Here is a 24,955-nt window from a genome sequence, read left to right on the forward strand (position 1 = left end):
CTAGATTTAGATCAGGTCATCAGAGTGGGGCTCTCCTGATGGGATGAGTGCCCTTATAAGAAGAGATACCAGAGAGCTTGCTGTGTGAGGACACACAGAGAAGGCAGCCTTCTGTAAGCCTGGAAGCTAGCTTTTGCCAGTAACCCACTCTGCCGGCATCTTGATCCTGTATTTTCCAGCCTTCAGAACTGTGAGAGACTAGATTTCTGTTGTTTAAGCCACCCAGCCTGTGGTATTTTGTTATAGCAGCCTGAGTGGACTGAGACGGTAATATAACAGATGTTATAATCATGATTTCTCAGATAGTCTATAATGGCATCATTTATTCCTTAACTTATTTAAACAAATGTTTCTTGAGTATCTACTGTGTACCAAGAAAACAGACAAAGGCTCTGTTTTCTTGGTGCTTACCATCTATTGGAGGGGAGGTAGTCAATAGACGCCAAAAAACAAAGAAACATGCTTTATGTTAGATAAATGCCATGAGGAAAAAGAAGACAGCAGAAGGAATCTGAGAATGACAGGGTGTGTTACATTAATTAGGATGGTCAGGAAAGCCCTCTTTTGAGTAGAGAACTAATTGAAGCCAAGGAGGGAACCCAGTGGATATCTGGGGGTGAGTTTCTGGGAAGACAACACAACAGGTGCAAAGGTCATAGTGCCCTTGACATATTAGAGAAATAGCCAGAAGGCTGTTGTGCCCAGAGCAGAATAAAGAGAAGAAACAGTGGGAACTGAGGTCAAAGGGGCAGTTGATGCCAGATTTCCTACACCTGCGGAGGTCACAGTAGGAACTTCAGATATTCTGCATGAGCTGGGAAACCGTTGAAGAATTTTGAGCAGGGAACACACATTGTCTTCCTTAACGTTTCAGAGCTGTAACTCTGGCTTTTGTGTAGAAAATAGGCCAGAAGAGCTGGGGATTGAAGACAAGAGACTAAGTTAGAGATGATCGTAGCTTGGACTGGTATTAGTAGAGCCACTGATGAGAAGTGGTTAGATTCAAGATGCAGTTGGAAATGCCAAAACACATAGAGAGGGAGAAGAATTTTAAAGTTTTTAGAATTTAGAATTTTAGAGAGTATTAAAACCATTCTTTCTTTACAGCAGCTTCAGGTAGGTAGGCAAGCACTAAGTGAGAATCCATTTTCTTAAGCTCCATAGGTTACAGCTGTGTTTGCAATTAAACACTCTTAAAATGAAGCACACCAAGGGGCTGGCCTGGTGCCGCAGCAGTTAAGTTTGCTTCTTCGTCTTTGGCAGCCCGGGGTTCACCTGTTTAGACTCTGGGTGCAGACCTATGCACCACTTGGCAAGCTATGTTGTGGCAGGCGTCCCACATGTTAAGTAGAGGAAGATGGGCATGGATGTTAGCTCAGCGCCAGTCTTCCTCAGCAAAAAGAGGAGGTTTGGCGGCAGATGTTAGCTCAGAGCTAATCTTCCTCAAAAAAAAAAAAAAAATCAAGCACACCAATTGGTAGATTAATAATTGGTTGGAGAAACAATTCTTGCAGATTTAATATACTTATCAAGGCAATTTTATGAACAGAACTTAATATAGACAATGCATTTTGAAAAAATAACTTTCATGTCGTACGAATGTAATACACATTTGATGTGAAAAATTGAGAAAAGATAGAAAAATATAAAGAAGTAATTCAAGTTTTTCTAGAATGGCATCATCTAGAGATAACTATGCTGCCTGCATTTAATTTTCATATATCGGTTACATATAATATATATTATTATGTGTGTAAATGTTAGGTACTATATATGGATCGTTTAACTGCACATACGTAAGTATGTATGTATGTGTGTGTATATCGCATATACCTACCAAGCTTGCATTTGAATTTTACTCTACAACATTGAGGTGTAAGAAATGCCACATTTCTTTAAATCTCTAAATTTAGTTAACTTTTTAGTGAACCCTTCAAGCTGGGTCTTGAGGGGACATTCAGTCTCAGACATTTGGTGGACCTCTTCCTCTTTCTGGGTCAAGCTGGACCTTTTACTTTTCAGTCCATGCTGGTCACCACCACCAGGCTCATTGTTCACCTCTACCTGGTCCCTGGGAGGCAGGAAGCGCTGCTGCTTCCACGCCAAGCTCGGCACTGGGGTTTTGGATTCTAGCAGTTGGTCTCTGTGACTGCTGAGCGGGAGTGTGGTGTTCCTTCTTGCTCTTCTTGGAGTTTGCAAACCTCTGCTTTCTCCAAGTCATAGCTCTTCAAACCTCCCGCCTTAGTTAGCTGCTTCCACCTTTAGGTCAGGTGATTATGTTCTGTTGCCAGAAACTTCTGCCTTCAGTCCTGCAACTTGAAAAACCCATAACCAACATTGCTGATAACTCAAAACACAAATCTTAGTTATCTTGTTGGAAAAGAGGAGGAAGATAACCACTCATTCTTTCTAGTCTTCTTTGTGATTTTAAGAAAAAGGTCACAAGTTAATCCCTCAATAGTTTATTTTTCTGCACCCATATGTAAATACACATTTTTATAGAAAATTGGGCTTGTGCTTTGCTGTTTCATACTTGCTTTTAACATTGAACAATATTTATAAGAACTGGCCCCTCGTTAAATATTCTTTTCAAACCTGGATTTTAATGGCTGTGTAAATGTTAAATAAATATGAAATTGTTTATATAACCAGTATCCAAATTTAAACATTTAGGTTGTTTCCAATTTTCCCAATTATAAGCAATATGGTTATGAGTCAAGTGTCATTATGAACACCTTTAACAATTTATTTTTTCAGTTAGATTCTTAGAAATGGAATTATTGGAGCATGAATATTTTTAAGATCTTTTTACATTTGTCATAAGCAATGTCTGGATATACATTTATGAGCTGTAATTCAGTGCTTAGGTTTGCCAGATTGGAATGCCACAGTAGTCGTTTCTTTTTTTTAAAGATTGGCACCTGAGCTAACATCTGTTGCCGATCTTCTTCTTTTTTTTTTTTGGCCTTCTCCTGAAAGCCCCCCAGTACATAGTTGTGTATTCTAGTTGTAAGTCCTTCTGGTTGTGCTATGTAGGACGTGGCCTCAGCATGGCCTTAATGAGTGGTGCCATGTCCATGCCCAGGATCCGAACCAGAGAAACCCTGGGCCACCAAAGTGGAATGTACGAACTTAACCACTTGGCCACGGGGCCGGCCCCCACGGCAGTCATTTTTAATGAGCTTACTTTATATGATTCCGTCCCAGTCTCTAGGGATGCCTGGTACCATCCGGGTAGAGAATCTGAACTTCAATCTGGCCAACCTTGGGTGACACCACAGGCACTCTCCGCCTGCCTTCCTCCATGCCCCTCGCTCCCCAGCCTGCTCTTACAGCTCACATGCAAGATAGGGTCTGTAGTGTTGGTGAGTGTTGATGGTGAACTTCAGTGCAGAGCCTTTCTCTTCAAAACCCTCACTCCCCATCAAGATATTGAGTACTCTCCACTTTTCTCATGCTTATGGCACTCGATATGCCCCCAAATTCTTACCCTTACGTTTCTATACCACCTTCAAAACTCCATCTCCACTCCTATGAACTTTCAGCACACATTTTCCCCCCTCTGCTCTATCACGTTTGCTTCTATTAGTTATGTCTGGAAAAACTCCAATGTATTCTTACTCACTCCCTCTCTTCTCTGGACTCTATTTTTGCTTGTTATTTCAACAGCCCCCAGCCAAATTACAGCATGCTGTCATAGTGATCAGTCATCAACCAGACTGAGCTTCTTACTATACTATGAGCGAGAGGACCAGGACAAATGTGAATGCCATTTGTGTACATTTGAAATGAACAGAAAGGATGAATCATAATAGTTAGCATTTGTGAGCATGTTGTATATGTCAGGCAGTATTCTAAGTGTTTTATATCTATTTCCTTAATTAGTCCTCACAACAACTTCAGTAAAAGGAGGTGACCAGAAAATAGATTTAGAAGTGTTGTTAGCCTTCAGAGTGGAACCTGGGAAAGGCTTCTGATATTCTTTGGAGAAACCAGCTAACTATTTGGTAGTCTGCATATGATGTCGACAATTATAAGTTGTAACTCAAAGAGATGACTGGTGGCCCCAATACATCTGGCTCAGAGAGTGGTTTAGACACAGGATGACTTCCCAGGGAATAAGCTGTTTGAGGACAAAGGATATGCAAGGGCTTGCCAGGTAAAGAAAGGGAGGGGGAGGAAGGGTTTAACAAGTGTGTCCCACCTCCCTGAATGGACATTTGGGTACTTCTCTGTAGTAGAGTTAGTTATGGAGCAGTGTCAGAAGTGGAGCTGGTGAGCTAAGTAGGAACCAGGTTAAACCAGGTCAAATTTGGTATTTTACCAAAATTGTAATTGCAATTGCAATTGCAATGTGAGGACATTACAGGATTTTGGACAGGTAGGTGGAGATGAATTAATTCCTTCTGGAAGAACAAAACAAAACATTTTGGCTTCAGTGCTGATAATGGTTGGGAAGAGGAAGAGTCAAGGCAGATGACCAATTAAGAGGTTACTCACTCATTCATCTTTTTGAGTACTTGTATGTGCCGGGCACTGTTCTAGGTGCTAGAAATGCATCCGTGAACGTAACAGACCAAGTCTCTGCTTTTAGTAAGATTACATTCAAGACATTTTAGTGTCTAGGAGTGCATAGGAGGTAACAGCTGTGAAAATCAATAATGCAAGATGGGGTCTAGAGAGTGAGAGGAGAGGTCCTGTTTTAGATATGGTGGTCAGGAAGGCCCTCTCTTCAGAGGTGAATCTGAGCAGAGACTTGAATGAAGTGAGGAAGTGAGTAGTTTTGATCCCTTGGAATAGAGAGATCCAGATGGAGATCAAATGAGAGACCTTGGGTAGCTCGTTTGGGAATGATGAGCAAGCAGCATGGGACAAGGAGAAAGTAGTAAGAGTTGAGATCGTAGAAGCAGCCAAGAACCAGCCTTGTACAGCCATTTAGGCCATAGTAAGTCTGAGTATTACTCTGAGTGTGATGACAAACCATCTCAAGGGCAGTGAGTAGGGAAGTGACATGTTCCAACCTAAAGATTTTACCAAGCTCCTTCTGTCTACTGGCTGAAGAGTGGATTGTTTATAGAAAACAATAGAAGCAGGAACACCAGTTGGAAGGGCTTTGCCATCACCCAGGTGAGGCATGGTGTGGTTTAAACTAGGGTGGTCATAGTGGAGGAGTTGGGAAAGGATCAGACTCAGAAGACATTTTTTAGGTAGAGCTAACAGGATTTGTTGATGTATGTGACATATGAAAGAAAGAGGCTTATTAAGAATTACTGCAAGATTTTTGGCCTGAGCAGTTGGAAAAATAGGTTTGCTGCTTATTGAGATGGGAAGCAGGGTTGAGGTGAGGCAAATCAAGAGTTCCATTTTAGGCATGTTAAACTTAAGCCGTCTAGTAGACTGATAACTGAAGACAGAGTAGGCCGTAGGATGTGAGTTGCTGCAGTAGGCTAGACAAAGTTCACAGAAAGGCCTCCATGAGGGTATTGCCAGCAGACCAGAGAGAAGTGAAGAGATTTAAGAGACACTCAAAGTAGATAATGGCTTAGGGAAAAGAGAAGGAGAAATGGAGTAAGATGCCTGGTTTCTGGCTTGGTCAACTGGAATGATGCTACTTTCCACTTAGAAAATCCAGAGGAATGAATGACTCCTGTTAACTAGGTTCCTTTTAGTTGGCTCTTATAGATCTTAGTGTCTCTATACCATGTTCTTCTTTGGGCCAAACTTATCTGTGGTTCCAAAAGAGCAGGGATCATCAAACTGGTTTCATAAAGGGTCAGAGCAAATAGTTTCTGCTTTTGCAGGCCATATAGGCTCCGTCATAATTACTGAACTCTGCCTTTGTAGTGGAAAGAAGCCATAGAAAGTACATAAGCAATTGAGCGTGGTTGTGTTCCAGTGAACTTTTATTTATAAAAACAGGCAGTGGGCTGGGTTTGGCCACTGGCCGTTGTTTGGCTACCTCTGCAGTAGAGCAACACTAAATAGTTTTCTTCTTTCATCCGAGCATAAGATTTTTGCACTGTCAGAGCAGAGGTGAGAAGAGAAATCATAATACTTAGCAACAGAAAGCCTGGACCCTGGCAAAATATGCAGAGCTGGATCTATTAGCAATTGGAACCAGTGACAAAGGCCAATTATAGTAAATGGATGGGGCAGGTTGTTATCAGAGTGTGGGAAATTCCTCTTTTGCTTGAGCCCTTATCCTTGGAGTAAATGATTGACTGCAGTCTACATTTTTCCCCTAGGCTAGGTTTCTCATAACCAGAAGAATAATTTCAAGGAAATGATCAGCCAGATACTGAAAACATGCCATGCGTTTTATTCCAAAGGAAGACATTTCTGTAGCTGATGGGCATTTCTGTATCCTGAACAATTGTGGGCAGAGATGTTTGCAAAACAAACTAGAGACCCTATGCTAAATCTGCATATAGAGAAAAAATACATTGCAAAGAAAAACAATTTATCTCTGGAAGTGTTGCCTCCAATTTTGGAGGAATGAGTTTTCTTAAACAGAGACTTACCTCTAAGGTATAATTTACTGTCACTATCATTTTATTATTTTATTTCCAAGAAAAATGGAAGCCCTGGTAGTTAACACGGTGCAGCAGGGAAAATCTTCCTAAATGTAGATCTCACCTGGTCCCATTGGTTCTGGCTTGGCTTTATATTCAGGCATGGTCTCAGAGAACAGTGTCTTTGATCCTGCCATCCTTTGTATTCCTTGCAGCTTTGAACTCCATTATACTCTCTTCAGACAGATCCTCTTTGGCGTTGAAGTTTTTCTTATGCCCAATATGTGTGATCTTTGAGGCCCTCGACAAGTCTATTAAGAGCTTACCACAAGAATTTTTCTCCATATGTTTGCATTTGAAAAATACTTAGCTTTCATCATCTGTGCACCAACCACCACCCCCACCCTCCCACTCTCCTCTATAGGGTCTTCAAAAACAATCAAAAAGAGCTCTTTTAGAGTTGCATAGAAACTCCATTATGCATAATTTCCATCCTGTAAGGATTTCTTTTTTTCCCTACCATTTTCTATAGCCAGCGTATTTTTACAAGGCAAATTAAGCTGTCATCATCAATGTTTTGGATATTAAGTTTTTAGACAAAAAGTAAAACTTCTGCATGTCTTTTTTTTTTTTAAAGGAAATTTGTTCAATTTCAAACGAGCACCTTTAAAATTTCGTGGGAAAAGCATTGGACTTGCAATCAGAACGTGTCAGTTTACATCCCAGGTCCACTACTTGATAGTGGTAGAATCTTAAGTCTCCTGAGTGTGCTGAGTGAGCACCAGTCTCTTCTGAAGAAAGGGCATCATGATATTAGATTCCATGGTAATTGTGAGGAGGAAATGAGCCAACATCAAAACCTCCTTAGTGGATTGTTTGGCGTATGGTAGGTGCTCGATAAATCAATGTTAAACTCTTCCCACTTCCAAGGAGTAAGTTCCAAACCTAGGAGAAAAGAAAGTAATTTGCAATGGAGAAATGAGGGTTAGGGTAAACAACGACATCCTTTGGGATGCTTTAGGTCAACTGGTCTTCAAACTGTGGTTCCCAGACCACATCAGCATCAACTAGGAGCTTGTTAGAAATGCACGTTTGGGGTCCCACTCCAGATGTAGTGAATTAGATACTGTGCAAGTGGGTCCAGAAGTCTGTGTTTTAACCAGGCCTTCCAGGGGATCATGATGCTCCCTGTTGATTCTGGAGCACCACTGCTCTGATGCCCTTATTATGGTACAGTTTTATATGAATTATCTTATTTAATCCTTCTGTTAAAACAAAAGGCATTTGTAAGAAAAAAAAGCGTACCATAAAAAAAAACATTAGGGAGACCTGAAAACTTACCATTAAGAAGCCAAATAAGTAAGTATTTGTAAGTAAGACAAATAATAAGAAACACTCTCTCCTCCAGGAAAGACTTCTAACTAATTTGAAAATATAAGATTCCAGGTAAGTGTAACATCGAGACACATCTAGAATGTGGAAATAAATGAAGACCACCAGAATGAGAACAGAGGCTGTTTGTTTAGAGCTTGCTATAGCAAAGAGGTCAGCCATCATCACTTGCATTTAGCAAAGTCTCAAAGTCAGGTGGAGGAGTAGAAAAGCTCGAGGTGAAAAAAACAGGGCTTCAGCTGTGCTCTTTCTGGAGGTTGTTGACATGGAGATGCAGAAGGTGCACTAACAAAAAGTAGGGCGTCTTATGTAACTGGTTGGGCGGCGTATTTGTCTTTCTCTACTTGGTCTTGAGTTGGAAGCAGGTCGGAGGGAAAGCTGGCAGTCATTGAACACGTCCTCACCTTTCTGGGCTGGTTGCTGCACAGATTGTCAGAGTTTTATTGTTATATAGGGTCTGGCCATTGTATATTAGTCTCTCAAGAAACAGAAAAAAAAGTGGGTATATTTAAAGGAAATGGCGTATGCTTTAAAAAAGTTACAGTTACATTATTTCTCAAGTTATTGGTTATAGGGGAAAACAATGAACAGACTCATGGATACTACTATTTCTACTTTAATTAAAAAGGCATTTTAAAAATTAAATTACATAATAAATATGACCAAGGCAAATATTATCTGAGTTTAGCTCTCCTATACGTACTCCAGCTCTCATGGATTTTGTTCATGGTGAGTAATAAAGGTAATGAAGACAGTGCATACACGACATAATTAGTGATAAAAAATTATGTATACTGTCACAGCAAAAATTGCACTGGACAAAGTTAAACAGGTAAGGATGACTTTCTTCAGGGTCGTTGCAATAGAGAAGAAAGACCAGGATGCAGTCTGAATTCAATTTTGCTGAAACAAAGGGCAGGAGAGGTTGTTGGAAATGGAGTGGGGGCGTGGATCATAGGCCGTCCGTGTTTGCTAATGGGCCTTATCCAAAGGAAGCAGAAGATAGTTGTGCAACTGGGAGAGATGTGTCCACCGAAGAAAGGCTCCTACCCTCCCACAGAGGCTGGGCGATTGGGGCTTTTTCTTCCTTGATGATTATATTTCAGAGGGATGGCTACCAGGGCCTAGAAGGAGACAGTCCTAGCTTATAAAACTGCCAAGAGGCTTTTAATAAGATTTATATTCCAAAGGACCAGAGAAAGAATTTACAAGTTTTCTAAAGAAAATGCTCTAAGAAAGGTGAGGCCAGAGCCTAGAATCAGGAAGAAGTCTGTCTAAAGTTAAATCAAGCAGAGGAGAAAGTTAAGGACGGCTTTGTCAATACCCAATCTTTTATTATTATAGAAAACACCAGGGACCTTACACTTTAAAGCTAATAAAATTCACACTAGCAAAATACCATCCCATTTTAGGCAGGCTGTCTCTTTTAAGCCGGAGTGCCTTTGCATTCTTTGTGCCGGACTGTTGATTGGTAAGAAAATGAACACTTTTTTCTCGAATTTACATGCAGTTATTTTGCAAAGGACTATGCAGCGGTAGGCAGGATGGGTGAAGGAAGCACTTGTATGGGGAATATTCCAACTGCCTGGGATCCTTTGTGGATGTGCTGTATGTATCTTCACGAAGAATGTTTCCCGTGTGGTTGCACTCTCAGTGGGTGGGAGAGGAGAGCCGTTCTGTGGAGATCACTGGTCTGATGATGGAGTCCTCTTGTCAAATGTAACTTCCCTGCAAAGTTCAATACATACAAGGAAAAGAACTGCTCTAGTTGCTACCTCCTTGCCTCCCTTCATTCCCAGAGGTGGCCCTGTGGGATTTCTGGGGAGCTACCAAGGAACACTTTTTTTTTTCACTCGACATTTTCTTTGCTCTGTGCTTCCACAACAACATGCTCACCTGGTGTTCCTCAGACATCCCTGGACATTCTCTCTCTTCTGCTGGTTCCTCTGTCTCTCCTGCAGGTCTCAATATTGGAATTCATCAAGACCCTGGCCCTCTTCTTGGGTGATGGCCTTCCTCCCCCAGGCTCTGATCTAAATGCTGGAAACCCCAAGTGCGTATCTCTGGCCCAGTCATCCTTTCTGAGCTCCAGACGAGTATCTAGTTGCCTCCTTGACATCTTTACTTGAATGTTTTATGCATATCTCACACTTAACATGTTTTCAGTCTCATTAAATTGTACCGACGTTTACTCAGATAAGCAAATCAGAATTATTATTTTCATTTCTGCTTCCTCCCATCCACCCATGGAATCTGTTGTGCTTATCTCTCCCTTTACTTCCCCAATATACTTTTATTCCACCCACCTCTCTATCTCCACAGCCACCACCCTACTGCAAGCCACTGGCTTCTCTTACCTGGACTCTGGCAAGGGCCGCTGATAGGTTTACTTACTTTCTCTCCCATTTACATCCGCAGTGTCACTTTTCTGCTTACATCACTTCATTGCATTCTCATTTATTGTCTAATGAAACATAACTTCTCACCAGCACAGACAAAGCCCTCAGGATCTGGCTCCTGACTACTTTTTGGAGCTCATCTCAGATTCTTCATCCTTTGCTCATTCCCCTCTGATTGTGAGCACAAGAGTCTTTCCTGTCTCAGGGCCTTTGCACTTGCCCTTCTCCTGGTTCCTCTAACTCATAGATCCTCCGCGTATATCAGAATTCAGCTAAATGTGACCTCCAGTGTTCCCTGATTCCCTAACATTTCCCTCTAACCCAGTTGTTCTCTATGACACCATCGTGTAGATGCCCTTTATAGTCTTACTACCCTAAGTGTGACTCACGAACCAGCAGCATGAGCATCACTCATGCTCTTCAAGAGCCTACGGGCTGGTGAGAAATGCAGAACCTCACACCCCACCTCAGAGCAAAAGAAGCAGATTCTGCATGTTAACAGTGCAATCCCCAGTAGATTCGTATGAGTATTAAAGTTTGAGATTGTGACTTGGAACACTGATCACAAACTAGCTATCTTTATTTCTTTAGTTGAGCACTTGCTTGCTGTCTGTTTCCATCAGTAGTGTGAACTCCATGAAGGTGGAGACTTTGTCCACCTTCTTTGCTCTTGTTTCTCAGTGCTGAGCATAGCTCTTGGCGTATGGTTGACAATCAATACACACTTGATAAGTGAGAGGTTTAATCTAACTTCCTCAATTGATCCATGAAGAAACTGAGCTCAGAGAAGGCAAGTGACTTTTTTTTGAAGTTATGTAGTTAATATTAACAAGGCCCAGTACAAAAAAAGAAAAAAGTATTCTTGACTCCTAAGAAAGTTTATTTTGCGTGTGTGTGTGTGACCTTGAAACCAGTTGTTCTGGATGATATAACAAAGCATAATCTAAAACTTCCTTAGCTATTTTCTCTGTATGGGCTTCTGATATTAATAACAATGATCACTTATTACACTTGATCTTAGCCAAAAGGCCGAGAAGCAATGATTACTTATTTATGTTGTATTTTGTCATTTATGATCCACTTTCACATACACTAACCTATGTAGAAATTTATCCAGAATTATTGTCATAGGTCTTCTTTTAAGAACAGAGTAAATGGTAAACAGAGCCCGCAAGTTTGTGGAGTTTCTTTATTAACGGATCAAGAGATCACTGTAAAAGCAAAAGAGAAGAGAAAGTAAAATTTCTCATGAGAATAACTGTCAAAGAACCAACTTAGTGGAGTGGACAGCTCTTTGACCAGGTGAGAACTGTCTGGTAGTGGTTGACAATATTCTTGGAGGGCATCAGAGGTAACCCAAGGATCTAACTAACATGGATTTTGGGGAAGTGGTTCCTAATTTACTTTAATTATCATTGCTGGACGTAACATTTTGTTCATTGGACGGTTCTGCCTAATTAAAAAAGCTCTTTCTATGGTTAAATTTTGCTTGTCACTCACAGTTTAAAGTTTAACTATTTCTAGCTCCTAATTAGCGTGCCACAAAGGAACCACAACATTGAACGTGGGGTTCTGTGACCCTGACATTCCCACTTGATATGAAATAGACATTCTCTGGAGCCAGGAAAGTTCAGCACAGACTCTCAATCTGTTTTTTTCTCCTACAAGAGGAAAGGCAGTGCAGGAGAGATGGCTCTAATGGCAGGAGTGTAGTTGACAGACAATCCACATTCTAAAGATATCTTCGTTATCAATGTCCACAGACAGGAAAGGTGCCTCAACTCAGCCAGTCCTACCTGCCTCCAATACAGGAGCCCTATACACTGTCCTGATATATGGTCATCCGTGTGTCCTTTTTTTCATTCTGATAAAATATACATAACATAAAATTTACCATTAGTACATAAAATAACCATTTTAAATGTACAATTCAGTGACAATAAGTGCATTTTCAATGGTGTGTGACCATTGCCGCTATCCATTTCCAGAATTTTTTCATCACCCAAACAGAAACTGTATGCTCACTAAATAATTTCCCATTGCCCTCCCCCACTAGCCCCTGGTAACTACTATTCTACTTTCTTTCTCTATGAATTTGCCTATTCCAGGCTCCTCAAGTAAGTGGAATCATACAGTATTTGTCTTTTTATGTCTGGTTTATTTCACTTAGCATAACGTTTTCAAGATTTATCCCTGTTGTAGCATGTATCAGACCTTCATTCCTTTTTGTGACTGAATAAAGTTCCACAGTAGGTGTACACCCCATTCTGTCCATCTGTTGGTGGGCACTTGGGTTGTTTCCACCTGTTGGCTGTTGTGAATAATGCTGCTGTGACCATTGGTGTATGTGTATCTATTCCGGTCCCTGTTTTCAGTTCTTTGGGGTGTATACCTATGACTAGAATTGTTGAATCATATGGCCTTTCAGTATTTAGCCTTTTGAAAACCAGCAAACTCTTTTCCGCAGCAGCTGCACCACTTTACATTTCCACCACACAGCAATGCACAGAGGTTCCAGTTTCTCCACATTCTCAGCAACACTTGTTATTTTTAGGTTTTGTTTTGTTTGGATAATTACCGTGCTAATGGGTGCGAAGTGGTATCTCATTGACATCTAGGTATTCTTAAACACTTCCTGAGCCAGGGAGCTCAAAAGAACACCAGGAAGCTATTGCGCATCATCCTTAGTTGTTAGAAAGTTCTTGTTATCCATCACTAGCTCTTGCCTCCCTCTAGCAGTGATTCGCAACCTGGTTGCGCATCAGAATCACTTGGGAGCTTTAAAAAATTCCAATATTCAGGCTGCAATCCAGACTGATTAACTCAGCATCTCTGAGAGTGTTGTGCTAGCATCAGCGGGTTCTAAGGCTCCTCAGGTGATTCCAATACGCAACCAAAGTTGGGGAGCGCTGCTTGAAGCCTACTCACTGGGCCCCTTAGTTACACAACCTGTGGGGCGTCAAGCGGGACAACCCCTCCCTGAGCCTTCTCTGACAGCCATTCATCACCACCCCCCCCTCCCGCCCGCACTCCTGTCCTCCTTTCCCTCTCAGATTTTTTACCATAGTGTGAATTGCCAGGGGACACTTTACATGTTTTCTTGTTTGTCTATTCATTGCCTGCGCTCTCTTTTGCTTATTTCTGCTTCCCTGGGGCAGAGAACAATGCCTGATGCAGAGTAGGTGCTCAGAAAGTATCGTTGAATGAATGAATGCATAAATTTACTCTTATTTCAAATGGCAACCCTTCAGATAGTTAAAAATAGCTTTTTTGTCTCATACTGGGTCTTCTCTTCTCTAGGTAAAATCTTCTACCTTCAACCAGACCTCAAAGACACTGAAGAATAACCCTCACCATTTTGAACACAATATGTCTTTTTCCCACCCAATCACCAAATAAGTGAGCACTTCCTATGTACTGCACATACCTACACACTGTAGACTAGACAGCGCATGGCACTGGAACTTGTGGTGGAAAAGGTAATCTGGGGTGGGGCACAGACAAGGATCAATAACAGAAGTCATTTCAGGTAGCAACAGATGCTATAAAGGAAATGAGAACTGTTTGCTGGCTGTGGCACATTAAACAGGGGTTGACTTTAATCTGAGACCTGAAAGGCGAGAAGAAGCATTCCAGGAAGAAGGTATAGCCAGGACAGAGGGCTTGAGGGGTGAACAAGTTCCAGAAGGGCTCTGAGTCAAAACCTTTGAGAAGGGCAAGTTAAAAACCTCCATCACCTCCTTTGGTAGACACTTTACCTCCATTAACATGACCTAAGACTAAATTAGTTTTGGGTCGTCACATTACCCTATTAAGTTCTTTTTCCTCATTGAGTTAAATCTTCCCTGTCCAATATTTGTACTGTTGATAGTTAGAATTTAGGTGTGGAAGGGTGATTTAGATAAACATACCTTGAATTTCTTTTCTTCTTATCCCTAGCCATAAAGATTTTAATCAATTACTCACTCAATAAAAATACCTGTCAGCAGAGCAGAGGGACTTTCTGATTTTCCAGCCACTTTAGTACTGGTTCCTTATTCCAATCAGCACCTTGTCTTCTGTGCCAGGTCTAATGGAAAAAGACAAGGCCAGAGCCAGGACCTGGTGGGCTGCTGCCATTTGGGGCTGGCAGCCATCTTGGTTTGCAGTCAAAGGAGCTTAGTAAAGTCAGATATTTCTTGATTCTTGGGACCCTGTGTTCCCAGTGGTGGGCTCACAGGACAAGCAGCCTCTCCCAGACCAGCCACTAATAAGCTCTGACAACCCCCTTCCCCTCTCTGGGCCTCAGTTTCTCCATATGGAAATGTGAGGTTTGGGTCTGAGAGTTTTAAGATCCTTTGAAACTTCATTTAAAAAGAACTGTTTATTGCTCTAATAAAAAACCAGAACTTTTTCCTGTAGTTTCTGAATAACCTGCAGATATGCTTTTATTGACAGGAGACATTCACTTCCAAGTTAATAAAACGAAATGATTTACACTAGCAGGGCAGGGTTTATAGGATCAAATCAGGTGCTGAAATTGACAGCAACACAAATTTGAACTGTTATCTCGAGCACCAACAGAAATGTGCTTCAGGGCACTGAAAGGAGTCCCTGAGTTTATTGATTGGCTGCCGTCTTTCCAATGGACTTCACAGAATCTGAGACCCATTCGTCCAGGTCAGCTATATAAGAACAACCCTCAAGCCATGACCTGTCCCCTGGATGGCCCAGCTGTACCCAGCAGCTTCTTCGTGGGCTGGGATGGGGTACTGAAAACAGGGTGCCTTCGTATTCATGCAGAGCCTGGTTCAAGTTACCGTCATTGATTCATCTGATGCCATCTTTTCTTCATCTGATAAATGTGATTGACACAATGAAATTGAATTTATCAATGGATAAAACAGATGAGGTCCCTGCCTCAGGGAGCCTACAACATAGCTGGGTAGGCGCACAAAACAGAAATCAAGCTAATGCATTTCTGAGAACAAGCTGAGGAAAGTGCTCTGAAGGAGAGCCACGAGTTCTCTGATGGAGAATAACTGTGCAATCTCAGGGTAGTTAATTCTCCTCTCTGAGCCTCCTCCTCCTCCTTATGTAGAAATTAACTAGGATAACATGTGAAGTGACAAGTGCAGACACTGGCACAATTGGTGTGCAGTAAATGTGTGTTGTAGCTGCTGATGGTGAAGTTTCCTTCCTGAAGATGAATGAGCAAAAGATTGATTTTCTTTCCTGTGTCTCAGAGTTTCCTTGAATTCTTTGTGTTTGTGTGTGTGTGTCTTACAGTTCCAAGGAGGGTTTCGGGTCAGTGGAGAAAGTTGTGCTGCTCACGTTTCTCTCGGCGGTGATCCTGATGGCCATCTTGGGGAACCTGCTGGTCATGGTGGCTGTGTGCAGGGATAGGCAGCTCAGGTGGGTAGCAGGAGGGGACCTCATGGGGAAACCTGGCTGGAGTTCTGGGCTCTCCCTGGGGAGCTGGGGTCTGAACACAGATGTTTCACTATAATTTGTTATTATGAAAGGAAAAAAAAATACGTGGGGACGATGTTTGGAAAATAGAGCAGGTTAAAAAAGATTACACCTAATCCCACAACTCCAACATAACCAGAAGAAGCACTGTGTTTCCATCCCTTCTTTTTCTAATTAGACTGTTTTTTTTTAATAGTTGTGATGACTATATATACAGTTGTTGAGAGCACATCTAATCTAATCTCCCTGCTTTATCACTGGTTCAGAGAAGGGGTGGCTGCCTCATGACTGACCTAGGATTTAAACCTGGGTCTTCTGCTCCTTCCACTTCCTTGCTCTCAACCCTGGCTGCAATTAGAATCACCTGAAGACCTTTATAAAATTGCTACTGTGTGGTATAAGTATGTCCCATGCAATATTTGGGACATACTTATACTAAATAGTTGTTCATTGTTTATCTGAAATTCAGATTTAGCTGAGTGTCCTGTATTTTATCTGGCAAATCTGGAGGGTGGGCAAGTGTGTTAAATCACTGAAAATCCCTGAACTAACTGATCTGGGGTGAGACCTGGGCATCAATGTTTATAAAAATCTACCAGGTGAATCTAGCATGCAGCCTGGATTGAAACCACCAGGCCATAAAAAAGGATAAAAGCTACAGTCCTGCCTCATCTCCTGCCTTCCTCTCCGAGCAAGACACACACCAATCTAGTGATGATGCAAAGAAAGTCTAAGAGTGCAGTTCTGCAAGGTGACACAAATGTGAGGCACATGGCAGTCAGTCTATGAGTGGAGAAGGGTGGAGTTGACACCGTTTGTGAAGGGGGAACCTCAGGAGGGTTCTCTGAGAATGAGCAGACCAAGGCCTGAAGGGTGGGTGAGGTGCAGCTAGGCCAATGGTAGGACGAGAGAGCAAAGCCCTCGGGAGGGGCTCCATGCACAGGGTGGGGGTGAGGGCTCAAATCAGGCCAGGGTGGCCCGAGGGGAGAGGAAGAGAGGGCTTTTGGTGCAAGGGAGGTCTGGAGAAGTCCGAAGTGACTGGACCACACAGGGTCTTTCCAGCCTTATTACAGAGGGGAAACTGAACATTATAAAATCTATTACATATTGACTTTTCTTTCCGTTTCCTCTCTCCCTTCTTTCCTTCTTTTCTTTTCCTCCTCTTTTCTCTCTTGCTTCTTTCTCTCTAACCTCCTTCCATCATCCCTGCCCCTACTTTCTCCTTTATACTTTTCACTCACAGGAAAATAAAAACCAATTATTTCATTGTATCTCTTGCCTTTGCGGATCTGCTGGTTTCGGTGCTGGTGATGCCCTTTGGTGCCATTGAGTTGGTTCAAGACATCTGGATTTATGGGGAGATGTTTTGCCTCGTCCGGACATCTCTAGACGTCCTGCTCACAACGGCATCAATTTTTCACCTGTGCTGCATTTCTCTGGATAGGTAAGGACAGAGCAAAGTGCATAGTGGAGCTCCGTGTTGGAGACAACGGCCTGACGGCTATGGGCCCCTCTCTTTCTTCCCTAATCCATTAGAAGAAATGAATCTCAGAGAGGTAAATCTGATTATCCACTTATTCATTCTCTCTCCAGTCTTTACAGATGGCCCCTTTGTAGTGAGGTACCCTCAAAGGCCCGGCAGACACAGAGATTAGTAAGGCCTAGAACCTGCCTGCAAGGAGTTTACGATCTAGATAGCGACAGGTACCAGCAATCAAGTTTACCATAGAGCTTTAGATTTTATACTGATGATGTGAACAAAAATCTAAGGGAGCTGAGTGGCAAAAATGAATATATCTGCCCAGTAGGCAGCAGGGGTGGTTCAGAATGATAGTGTCTATGTTTGAACATGACATTCTGAAAATGTGTCTGCATCAGAATTTTATATGTGTATTTAGATATGTGCCTGTGGCTGTGGAGCCTCTTTTCCAGAAAGTTAAAGATGATTATAAAATCCCCAATAATTGTTTGTTTTTTGGACCCAAGGATAGCATTTCATTCCCCTTGCATAATTTTGTTCTTTTTCTTCGCGTTTGACTTCAGGAGGCCTAATGATTTCCATCTTTGCCTCCTTTGTTGGAGATGTATGTTTATCAATTGTGTCAGCACTTTTATTTTCCAATTCCTGCTCCTTTGTATTCTATACTAAAGGCAGAATGCATTTGAAAAGTCAGCGGAATTACACAAACATATGCTGCCATCACTGTAGTCATATCTTAGGGATAGTTCCCAAAAGAAAGTGTAGGGTGGAAATTACATGACATCAGAATTAGCAAGGACAATCTCTCACTCTCTTGTGTAGTTCAACAGACCCAGATTTTTCGCCAATCTTGGGATAGGTCACTGTTTCTTTAATCGAGGAATAGGAAAGTAGTTGACTGAAATTAGAGATTGTGATATATCTAAAATATGTGTCTTTAAACTCTAAGATCAGAGTCTCCCCAGAGAATTACTCACACTGGGAAAGGTCCTTAGGAACTGAAACCAGCTGAGGGAACAGCAGATTCATCTCCTGTCCCCTAAGACGGATGGGTGCTCATTGGTTGGAATGGCAGGTGTCATGGTGTGCTCTGTTTAAATTGCATGAGTTCTCGCTCTCTCTTGCTCTGCCAAGAGCATGTAGTTGAATATGCTTAAGTCAGACACGTGTATAATGAGACTATGCTCTATAGCTAGAGATAATGCCGGTGGTAAAACTGAACTCTTGGTTGGCAGCCAGACCCATAGTGTGTTAGAGTTTGAAATTGGTGTTTATTAGCTTGTTTACAACAATGTGACTTCAGCACATGAAGGACTTTCTAAGATACTCAGTATATAGTGTAGGAAAGTTCACACTGGAAAAAATCAAATGTAAGGGAGTAGAAAATATATGGAAATCTTGCAGGGTAGCCAGCATGTGATCATTGCCAAAATGAGGGGCAAGCCTGGAAGTGTTACAGGAACTTGGAGGAAGCAAAGCTGAGGAGATCAGGGCAACTTCAGGGAACCTTAAAGTCTGGGCAAAAAGCAAGGGAAAGAAAATAAGCCGGGTGGGGAGTGAAAGGTGGGGGAAAGTGTACAATCGTCTTCCTGATGTGGAGAGCTTACTCTGGGCAGCCCTGAGAGAAGGTTTCCAAGGAAGATTTGGCTTGTTCCAGATTAACTACTAAGTTCTTTTGAAATTATGAAATCTTCCCTGAGTAGGCCTGAGCTGTCATGAAGCAGTATGTGTGTTGGTCATTAAGAGCCATCTGCTTTAGAACGGAAGAGGTTTGGGTTCAAATTCCAGTTCTGCCAATTTTTAGCTCTAAGAATGGCGATAAATTCCAAAGCCTTTCTGAGTCTCGGTTTGCTCATCTCTAAATATGGGGGCAATAGCACCTATTTTATAGGATTGCACTTGAGATTAAGTTAGATAATCCACTGAAGGCATAGCATTGGCCCAGCTTGGCACAGGACTCAGTGTTAGTGGATGTTAATTTCAGTTTTTTGTAACTATCAGTGCAACTCATTGTCTTTCTTACCAAACTTGGACCTTCTTCTCAGCGAATAGCTGCTCCAGCAGCTGCAGCATCCAGAAACCAGGTAGTTATTTTTAATGTGGTCTTTCCTTATCCCCTACATTTGAATAATGGCAAATCCCATTGATTTTCTTTCCTAAACAGATGCTGGTCTATTTCTCTCTATCTCTATCATCCTAGTCCAACTAACATCTTCTCTTGGATAAGTCGCTGCAATAACCTCCTAACTGTTCTCTTCACATCTATTTTATCGGCCTCCAATCTACTTTCCACTTACAAGATCTCACAGCCGTCTTTTAACAATGCCACTCTGATCTTATTGCTCTTTTGCTTAAAATCCTTCAATGGCTATTCATTGCATTGTGGATCAAGACCAAACTTCTTGGCCTGTAGTTTTGTGGCATCTATTTCCTGTCTGTGTCCCCAGCCTCCCCTCCTGCACTTCAACAGCCTCATTCTCTAGGCTACAGCTGCCTTGATCTTCCCTCTCTTTTTCCAGTGCTCTGTGCTCAGTCTCCTCAGGGCCTTGGCTCTCCTTCTGTCTGGAAATCTCTTTTGCCCCCTCCTCACTTGCCTATCTTCCAGATTTTGGTTCAGTCCTCTCTTCCTTGCAGAAGCCCTCTCTGACCTGATCAAATCCATTCTTCTCCTTTGAGGACTTAGTGCAATTGTGATTAAAACCACAATTAATTTAAAAAAAATTTTTCTTAAATGTCTCTCTCTCCCCCGATGGGAGAAAATACCAGGATATGAATAAGGACAAGGTCCTCACCCTCATGGAACTGACCTTTTAATTGGGAGGTTGACAATTAACCAATAATTACATAAATACTGATTTAGGTATTTGATAAACACTATTGAACAAGTGGAGTGTTCAATACATTTGCTTTTTGAGCACTGCTGCCAATAATTCCATTTCCTTCTCTGATAGTGGACATCAAAAACTCCAATACCATAAGTAAAATGGAGTCGAATGGTTTTGTTTTCCTCTGGGAACCTGGGAAACTTGCCAATTATCTCCAGCATTCCCTGTCCCAAGAGTGATATTCTCATCAGGCTGGAAACTCCACTCTGGACATTACAGGGCCACATTTTAGCCTAGAAGAGTATTATTTTATTTATCATCCAGCTTCTGCTTTGCTGTGTCCCTCCCAGCACGACAGGTGGGCTAGGCCAGCCTGGGCCAAAGTACAGAGTGAGTGTCTCAATGAGGTGCAGTGTCATCGCTTGCCCAGTGACTCCTGACAAGATGTCTTGTCCTCCTCTCTAGAGCTGTCGTGAGTCTTTGGGGGTGATTGATAGAGGGTAGTGCCTCTTGAGCAAGAATGCTCACTGTGACTCCTCATTCCACCCAGATGGCAGACCCCTGGATCAAAGCAAACTGCAGGACTCCATTAATATATCTACCGTTCTCCATCTCCATCCACTGTGCTTCCTGGTGCTTTGAGAATTGGATCCTATTATTGAAAGTTTATTGCCTCGTTAAAAATAATTTCCAAAGGATAATTAAAATACATGCATCATATAGTGTGGGTCATGGGAGGTCAAAAACTGCATTAAAGCTTTATGGTACAGTTGATTATTTTAAACCTAAGGTTTCCGTAGTGAATGAAAACCAACCAAATATCTATAATAGAGTAGTGGTTTTAAAAGTGGAGTATAATGCAGCCATTTAAAACCATGAGAAATAGCTATGTGTGTTGTGCTAGAAAGATATCTCTGTTGTCTCAAGTGAAGAAAAAGCAAGTTTCAGACTTTAATGTTTAGAATAATTCCACATTTGTAAAATAAATATATAGATGTTTGTATTTGGGTGTATGTAAGTGAGTGTGAGAGAAAGAATATCAATGAGATTGCACCAAACCATTAACAATGGTTGTATGGGGTGGGGTAGGGAGCGGGGAGGGGGGGGGGGGCGGGTGGTGGGGGCTGGGTAGGGCATGGTCCTAGCTAGACTGGATGGTCAGTTGGATTTTGGTTTGGATTCTTCATTTGTACTAATTTCTGAAAGATTGGCCCTGAGCTAATATCTGCTGCCAATCTTCCTCTTTTTTTCTCCCCAAATCCCCAGTACATAGTTGCATATCCTAGTCGTAAGTCATTCTAGTTCTTCTATGTGGGATGCTGCCACAGCATGGCTTGATGAGTGGTGTGTAGGTCCATGCCCAAGATCCAAACTGGTGAACTCTGGGCCACCAAAGCGGAGCACATGAACTTAACCACTCGGCCACCGGTCTGGCCCCTGAAATATATATTTTAAACTTCAGTTTTCTCTTTTATAGAAGTGAACGCTTCTCAAATGCAAGAGTATCCACAATAATCTTTTAGCTGAACGCGCCCCTGGGACAACACATTCCTCAATTCACTGAGAGCATCTGACTTTAGTGTTAGGACTTCCCTCTGAGGTTGCAGCAAGGTGGGGAGTGTGAAAATCTTTCTGACCAGTGTGTTCTCTCTGATTTTTCACAAAATGCCCTGGATCCTCCCTCTAAGGGAGCCCTCACCATCTCCTGTCAGGGGAGTTTTCACCCTGGGGACCCTCACATTCATCTTTATTGACCCCACCCCAGTTCACAACTTTGTGTTTGATCTATTTCAATAAGATCTTTTCTAATCATCATAGTTTTCAAAAATCAGAACCGATGATACCTGAGCATTGTAAAACAATGCTATCATTTCACAAGTAAAATATAAAAATGTCCCCAGTTCTCCCTTTCTATCTCCACAGCTGTGTACTCTGGAGTTAACAACTCTAGATAGTAGCCCCCTATGAATTCCAGTCATTTCATATGCAATAAGCAGACTTGTTCTGTGAATACATTTGGGTTTATGTTTTAAATAAGCCTTTGAAGAAGGCTTTCCCTGGATATATCCTAATGAATTGTCTGAATGTAGTGTTCTTACCAACTTGCTTATCGGATATATATTAGTAAGTTCTTTTGCAGCAGCAAGTGACAGAAAATAAATTGAATGGTTCCATTAGCTGAAAAGTCTGGCTTCAGACATGGCTCTCTACAGGGTTTGAACAATGCCACCTAGTCCAGCTCTCTCCTTCTGTCTCTGTCTCCTTCTCCTCTTTGTTTCTGTCTTTCCTTCCCTTTCTCTCTGTCTGTCTCCCTCTCTGTTTCTGTATCTATTTCTCTATGTCTGTTCCCATCTTTATATCTGTCCCTCTTTGTCCCTATACTGTTTTCTTGTTGGATTCATTCTCAGGCTGGGTTCCTAAAAATAGCCACAGACAACATGAGTCTTAAAACATCCTGGACTCATGAGTGCACAGAAAGAGAAACCTAAATGCTCTTTCTCATGGAAGAAGTCTGCTTGGCTTTTCTCGAGTCAAAGACTCTTCTCTTGACCAATCATTGTGGTGTGGGGATGATGCATCTGGTTGCTGGGCAGAGGTGAGGTACTATGACTATTGGCTTTAAAGAAGGATATGGCACTGGAGAATGGCAGTTCCCACTGGAAAGAGGGGTGTTGGGCAGACAAGAATGGCAGACATCAATTTCTCTTAGGCTCGCCAAGGGGCCTAAAGATATCTTTATGGAGCCTCCACAACAAGAGAGAGGTATTTCATCCCCACATTTTCTTTCTATTAGGCCAAACATTGCTAGATCCTTCCACTAGCTTCATATGCCATACTTTTCAGACTTTAAACCATTCTGATCCCCTTTGATCATGCTGTACTTTGTCCTATATTTGTCATCAAATGCAATTCCCTTAAAAAAAGCTATTTCACCTTAATGAAGATATCCTTCTCTATAGCATTTGCAAGATTTTCTCTTTGATATATCTAACTGAATTGTCACCCTTCCTCTTGTCAGCTTGATGAAACTTTATGTGTTTTATCTGCAAAAATCCTCCAACAGTTTCTCAGTCATAGATTTTCTTTTAAAGCAGGTTTACTTATAAAACATTCAATTCTGCCTCAAAGGATGCATATTTTATCCTCTGCTGGAGATAATATGTCTACATTTCTTAATGAACTTCCTGGAGCACAACTCAATTTTGTAATGTATAAATGAAAAGTATCTGTCATTGTGAACTTGTGCCATACAGTTGCATTGGTTTCTCCAAAAGGATTGAAATACATTTCTTCAAGGAAAGCATATTATAAGTTTGCCCTTCTCACATACTCTTTGAGGACAGGTTCATGCTTTGTACATAGTAGGAATATTTGTTGAATTGCCTGCTAGAGGATATTAACTCATTTTTATATTCATTTTGTCAAATATTTATTGAGCACTTACTAATTGCCAGGAGCTAAGCAGAGCACTGGAAGTACAGTGGTGAACAATCACAAAAAGCTCTGAGTCACAGAGATTTTAGTCTAGTGGAGAATACAGATAGTAAATAGGGAATTATAGTAAAATTGGTGGCTGCTGGAATAGAATAAGGAGAAGTCAAAGGAGCTGTTGGAGCAGGTGGCCTCCAGGGCAGGGAAGCTCTCCGGAGAAGTGGTACTGAAGCCGGGATTGGGGATGATGTGGATGTCAGTAGGTGAAGACAAAGAGGGTGAGGTATGGAGGGTGGCGGTTCCAGAAAACAGCAAGTGCAAAGCTCCAGAGGTCTTTCAGTGACACACTATCAACTATAAGCTAAATTCTTAGCTTGTCTTTCAGTGCTTTTCCCAACGTGTCCTCAGTCTGTCTTTCCTATCTCACCTCGCACCCATGAGTGATCTGTTATCATTTCCTGCATCTGATGTGTTTCTTCCTAACTCCGTGTTGCTATCTGTGTCTTGATTTCCTTTTCCTGGTGAACATCCACCCTTCTTTAACACTCGGATAAGATTGGTGACCGTCTTCACTGACTGGCCAGTCTTCATTTCCAAAGATTTCTTGTTTCTTCCTCTGAGCTCCCTTAGGAACGTTAAATATAAGTATAGAGTTATAACCCATTTTACTAATTGGTCTATGTGTCTGTCTCACCCTAGACTCTCAGCTCCTTGAGAGTCAGCCTTTATCTCATCCATTCTTGTGTTCTTGCAAGTCCACAGAGGCTGCTCCATGCATGTTTAGCTAAGCATAGAATGCTCCAACATGTGACTTGTAACTTTTCCAGCCCTGGGTATCTTCCTTCTCTCCTTTGGGGAACCTACCCATCCTGTGGCTTCATCTTCACCTCTGATCTTGTATCTTCTGCAATCTTGTCCCTCGCTGGGTTTTGGGGTCCTCTGGGCTCTGTTGAAAATAGCTGCCTGTTCACTATCTTGCCTTAAGCATAGTTCTGTTTCCTTAAACCCAATATGCTCCAAGTGGAAATTTCCATTGTAAATTAATACTCTCTTCCACTTTGTACATCAAAGTTGCATTTATTAGTCATCTTTTAGTCATTTAAATGTAATTCTGTGAGGTCATCTTTTCCTTACCTACTGTGACCAGCTGGATGCCAAATCATAGTTACATTTTCATATACATCTTTCAAATCCACCTTCTTCCTTTCTCCCCCATCCCATTTCTGGATTATTGCAGTAGCTTCTTAGTTGTTATTCCTGTATATTATCTAATGTCTCAAGTTCATCTTTAAATATGTCTTTTGTCTGTGTGTCCTCAGCTCAGAAAGCTTATAGGGCACTGCTGTTCTCCTTCCTCTTGCTAGTTACGGCTACTTTTGTCTATTTACCAGCATTACCAGGGTATGGACTTCGGCAGATGTGGGTTGAAGTCCCAGTGCTACCATATCCCGACTGTATGATGTT

The 24,955-nt window shown here is 41.8% G+C and overlaps 1 protein-coding gene across 19 annotated transcripts in view; it reads left to right on the forward strand.

Moving 5' to 3' along the window:
* HTR4 (5-hydroxytryptamine receptor 4) overlaps positions 1–24,955 on the forward strand; it is a 172,653-nt gene that overhangs the window by 76,216 nt on the left and 71,482 nt on the right. For 14 of the 19 annotated variants that reach the window (XR_011505777.1, XR_011505776.1, XR_011505781.1 and 11 more), the window contains exons 3-4: positions 15,572–15,697; positions 16,998–17,198. Coding sequence is in view for 12 of the 19 variants with exons in the window: in XM_070517232.1 (XP_070373333.1) it covers positions 15,572–15,697; positions 16,998–17,198 (327 nt within the window). In the remaining 7 variants the exon portion in view is untranslated. Of the gene's footprint in view, positions 1–11,447; positions 11,606–13,603; positions 13,783–15,571; positions 15,698–16,997; positions 17,199–24,955 lie in introns of all 19 variants that reach the window. The other 5 variants (XM_070517241.1, XM_070517240.1, XM_070517238.1 and 2 more) reach the window with 4 other exon arrangements.

The sequence above is a fragment of the Equus asinus genome, chromosome 9 (assembly GCF_041296235.1).
Source record: "Equus asinus isolate D_3611 breed Donkey chromosome 9, EquAss-T2T_v2, whole genome shotgun sequence".
In the NCBI taxonomy this organism is placed as follows: Eukaryota; Metazoa; Chordata; class Mammalia; order Perissodactyla; family Equidae; genus Equus; species Equus asinus.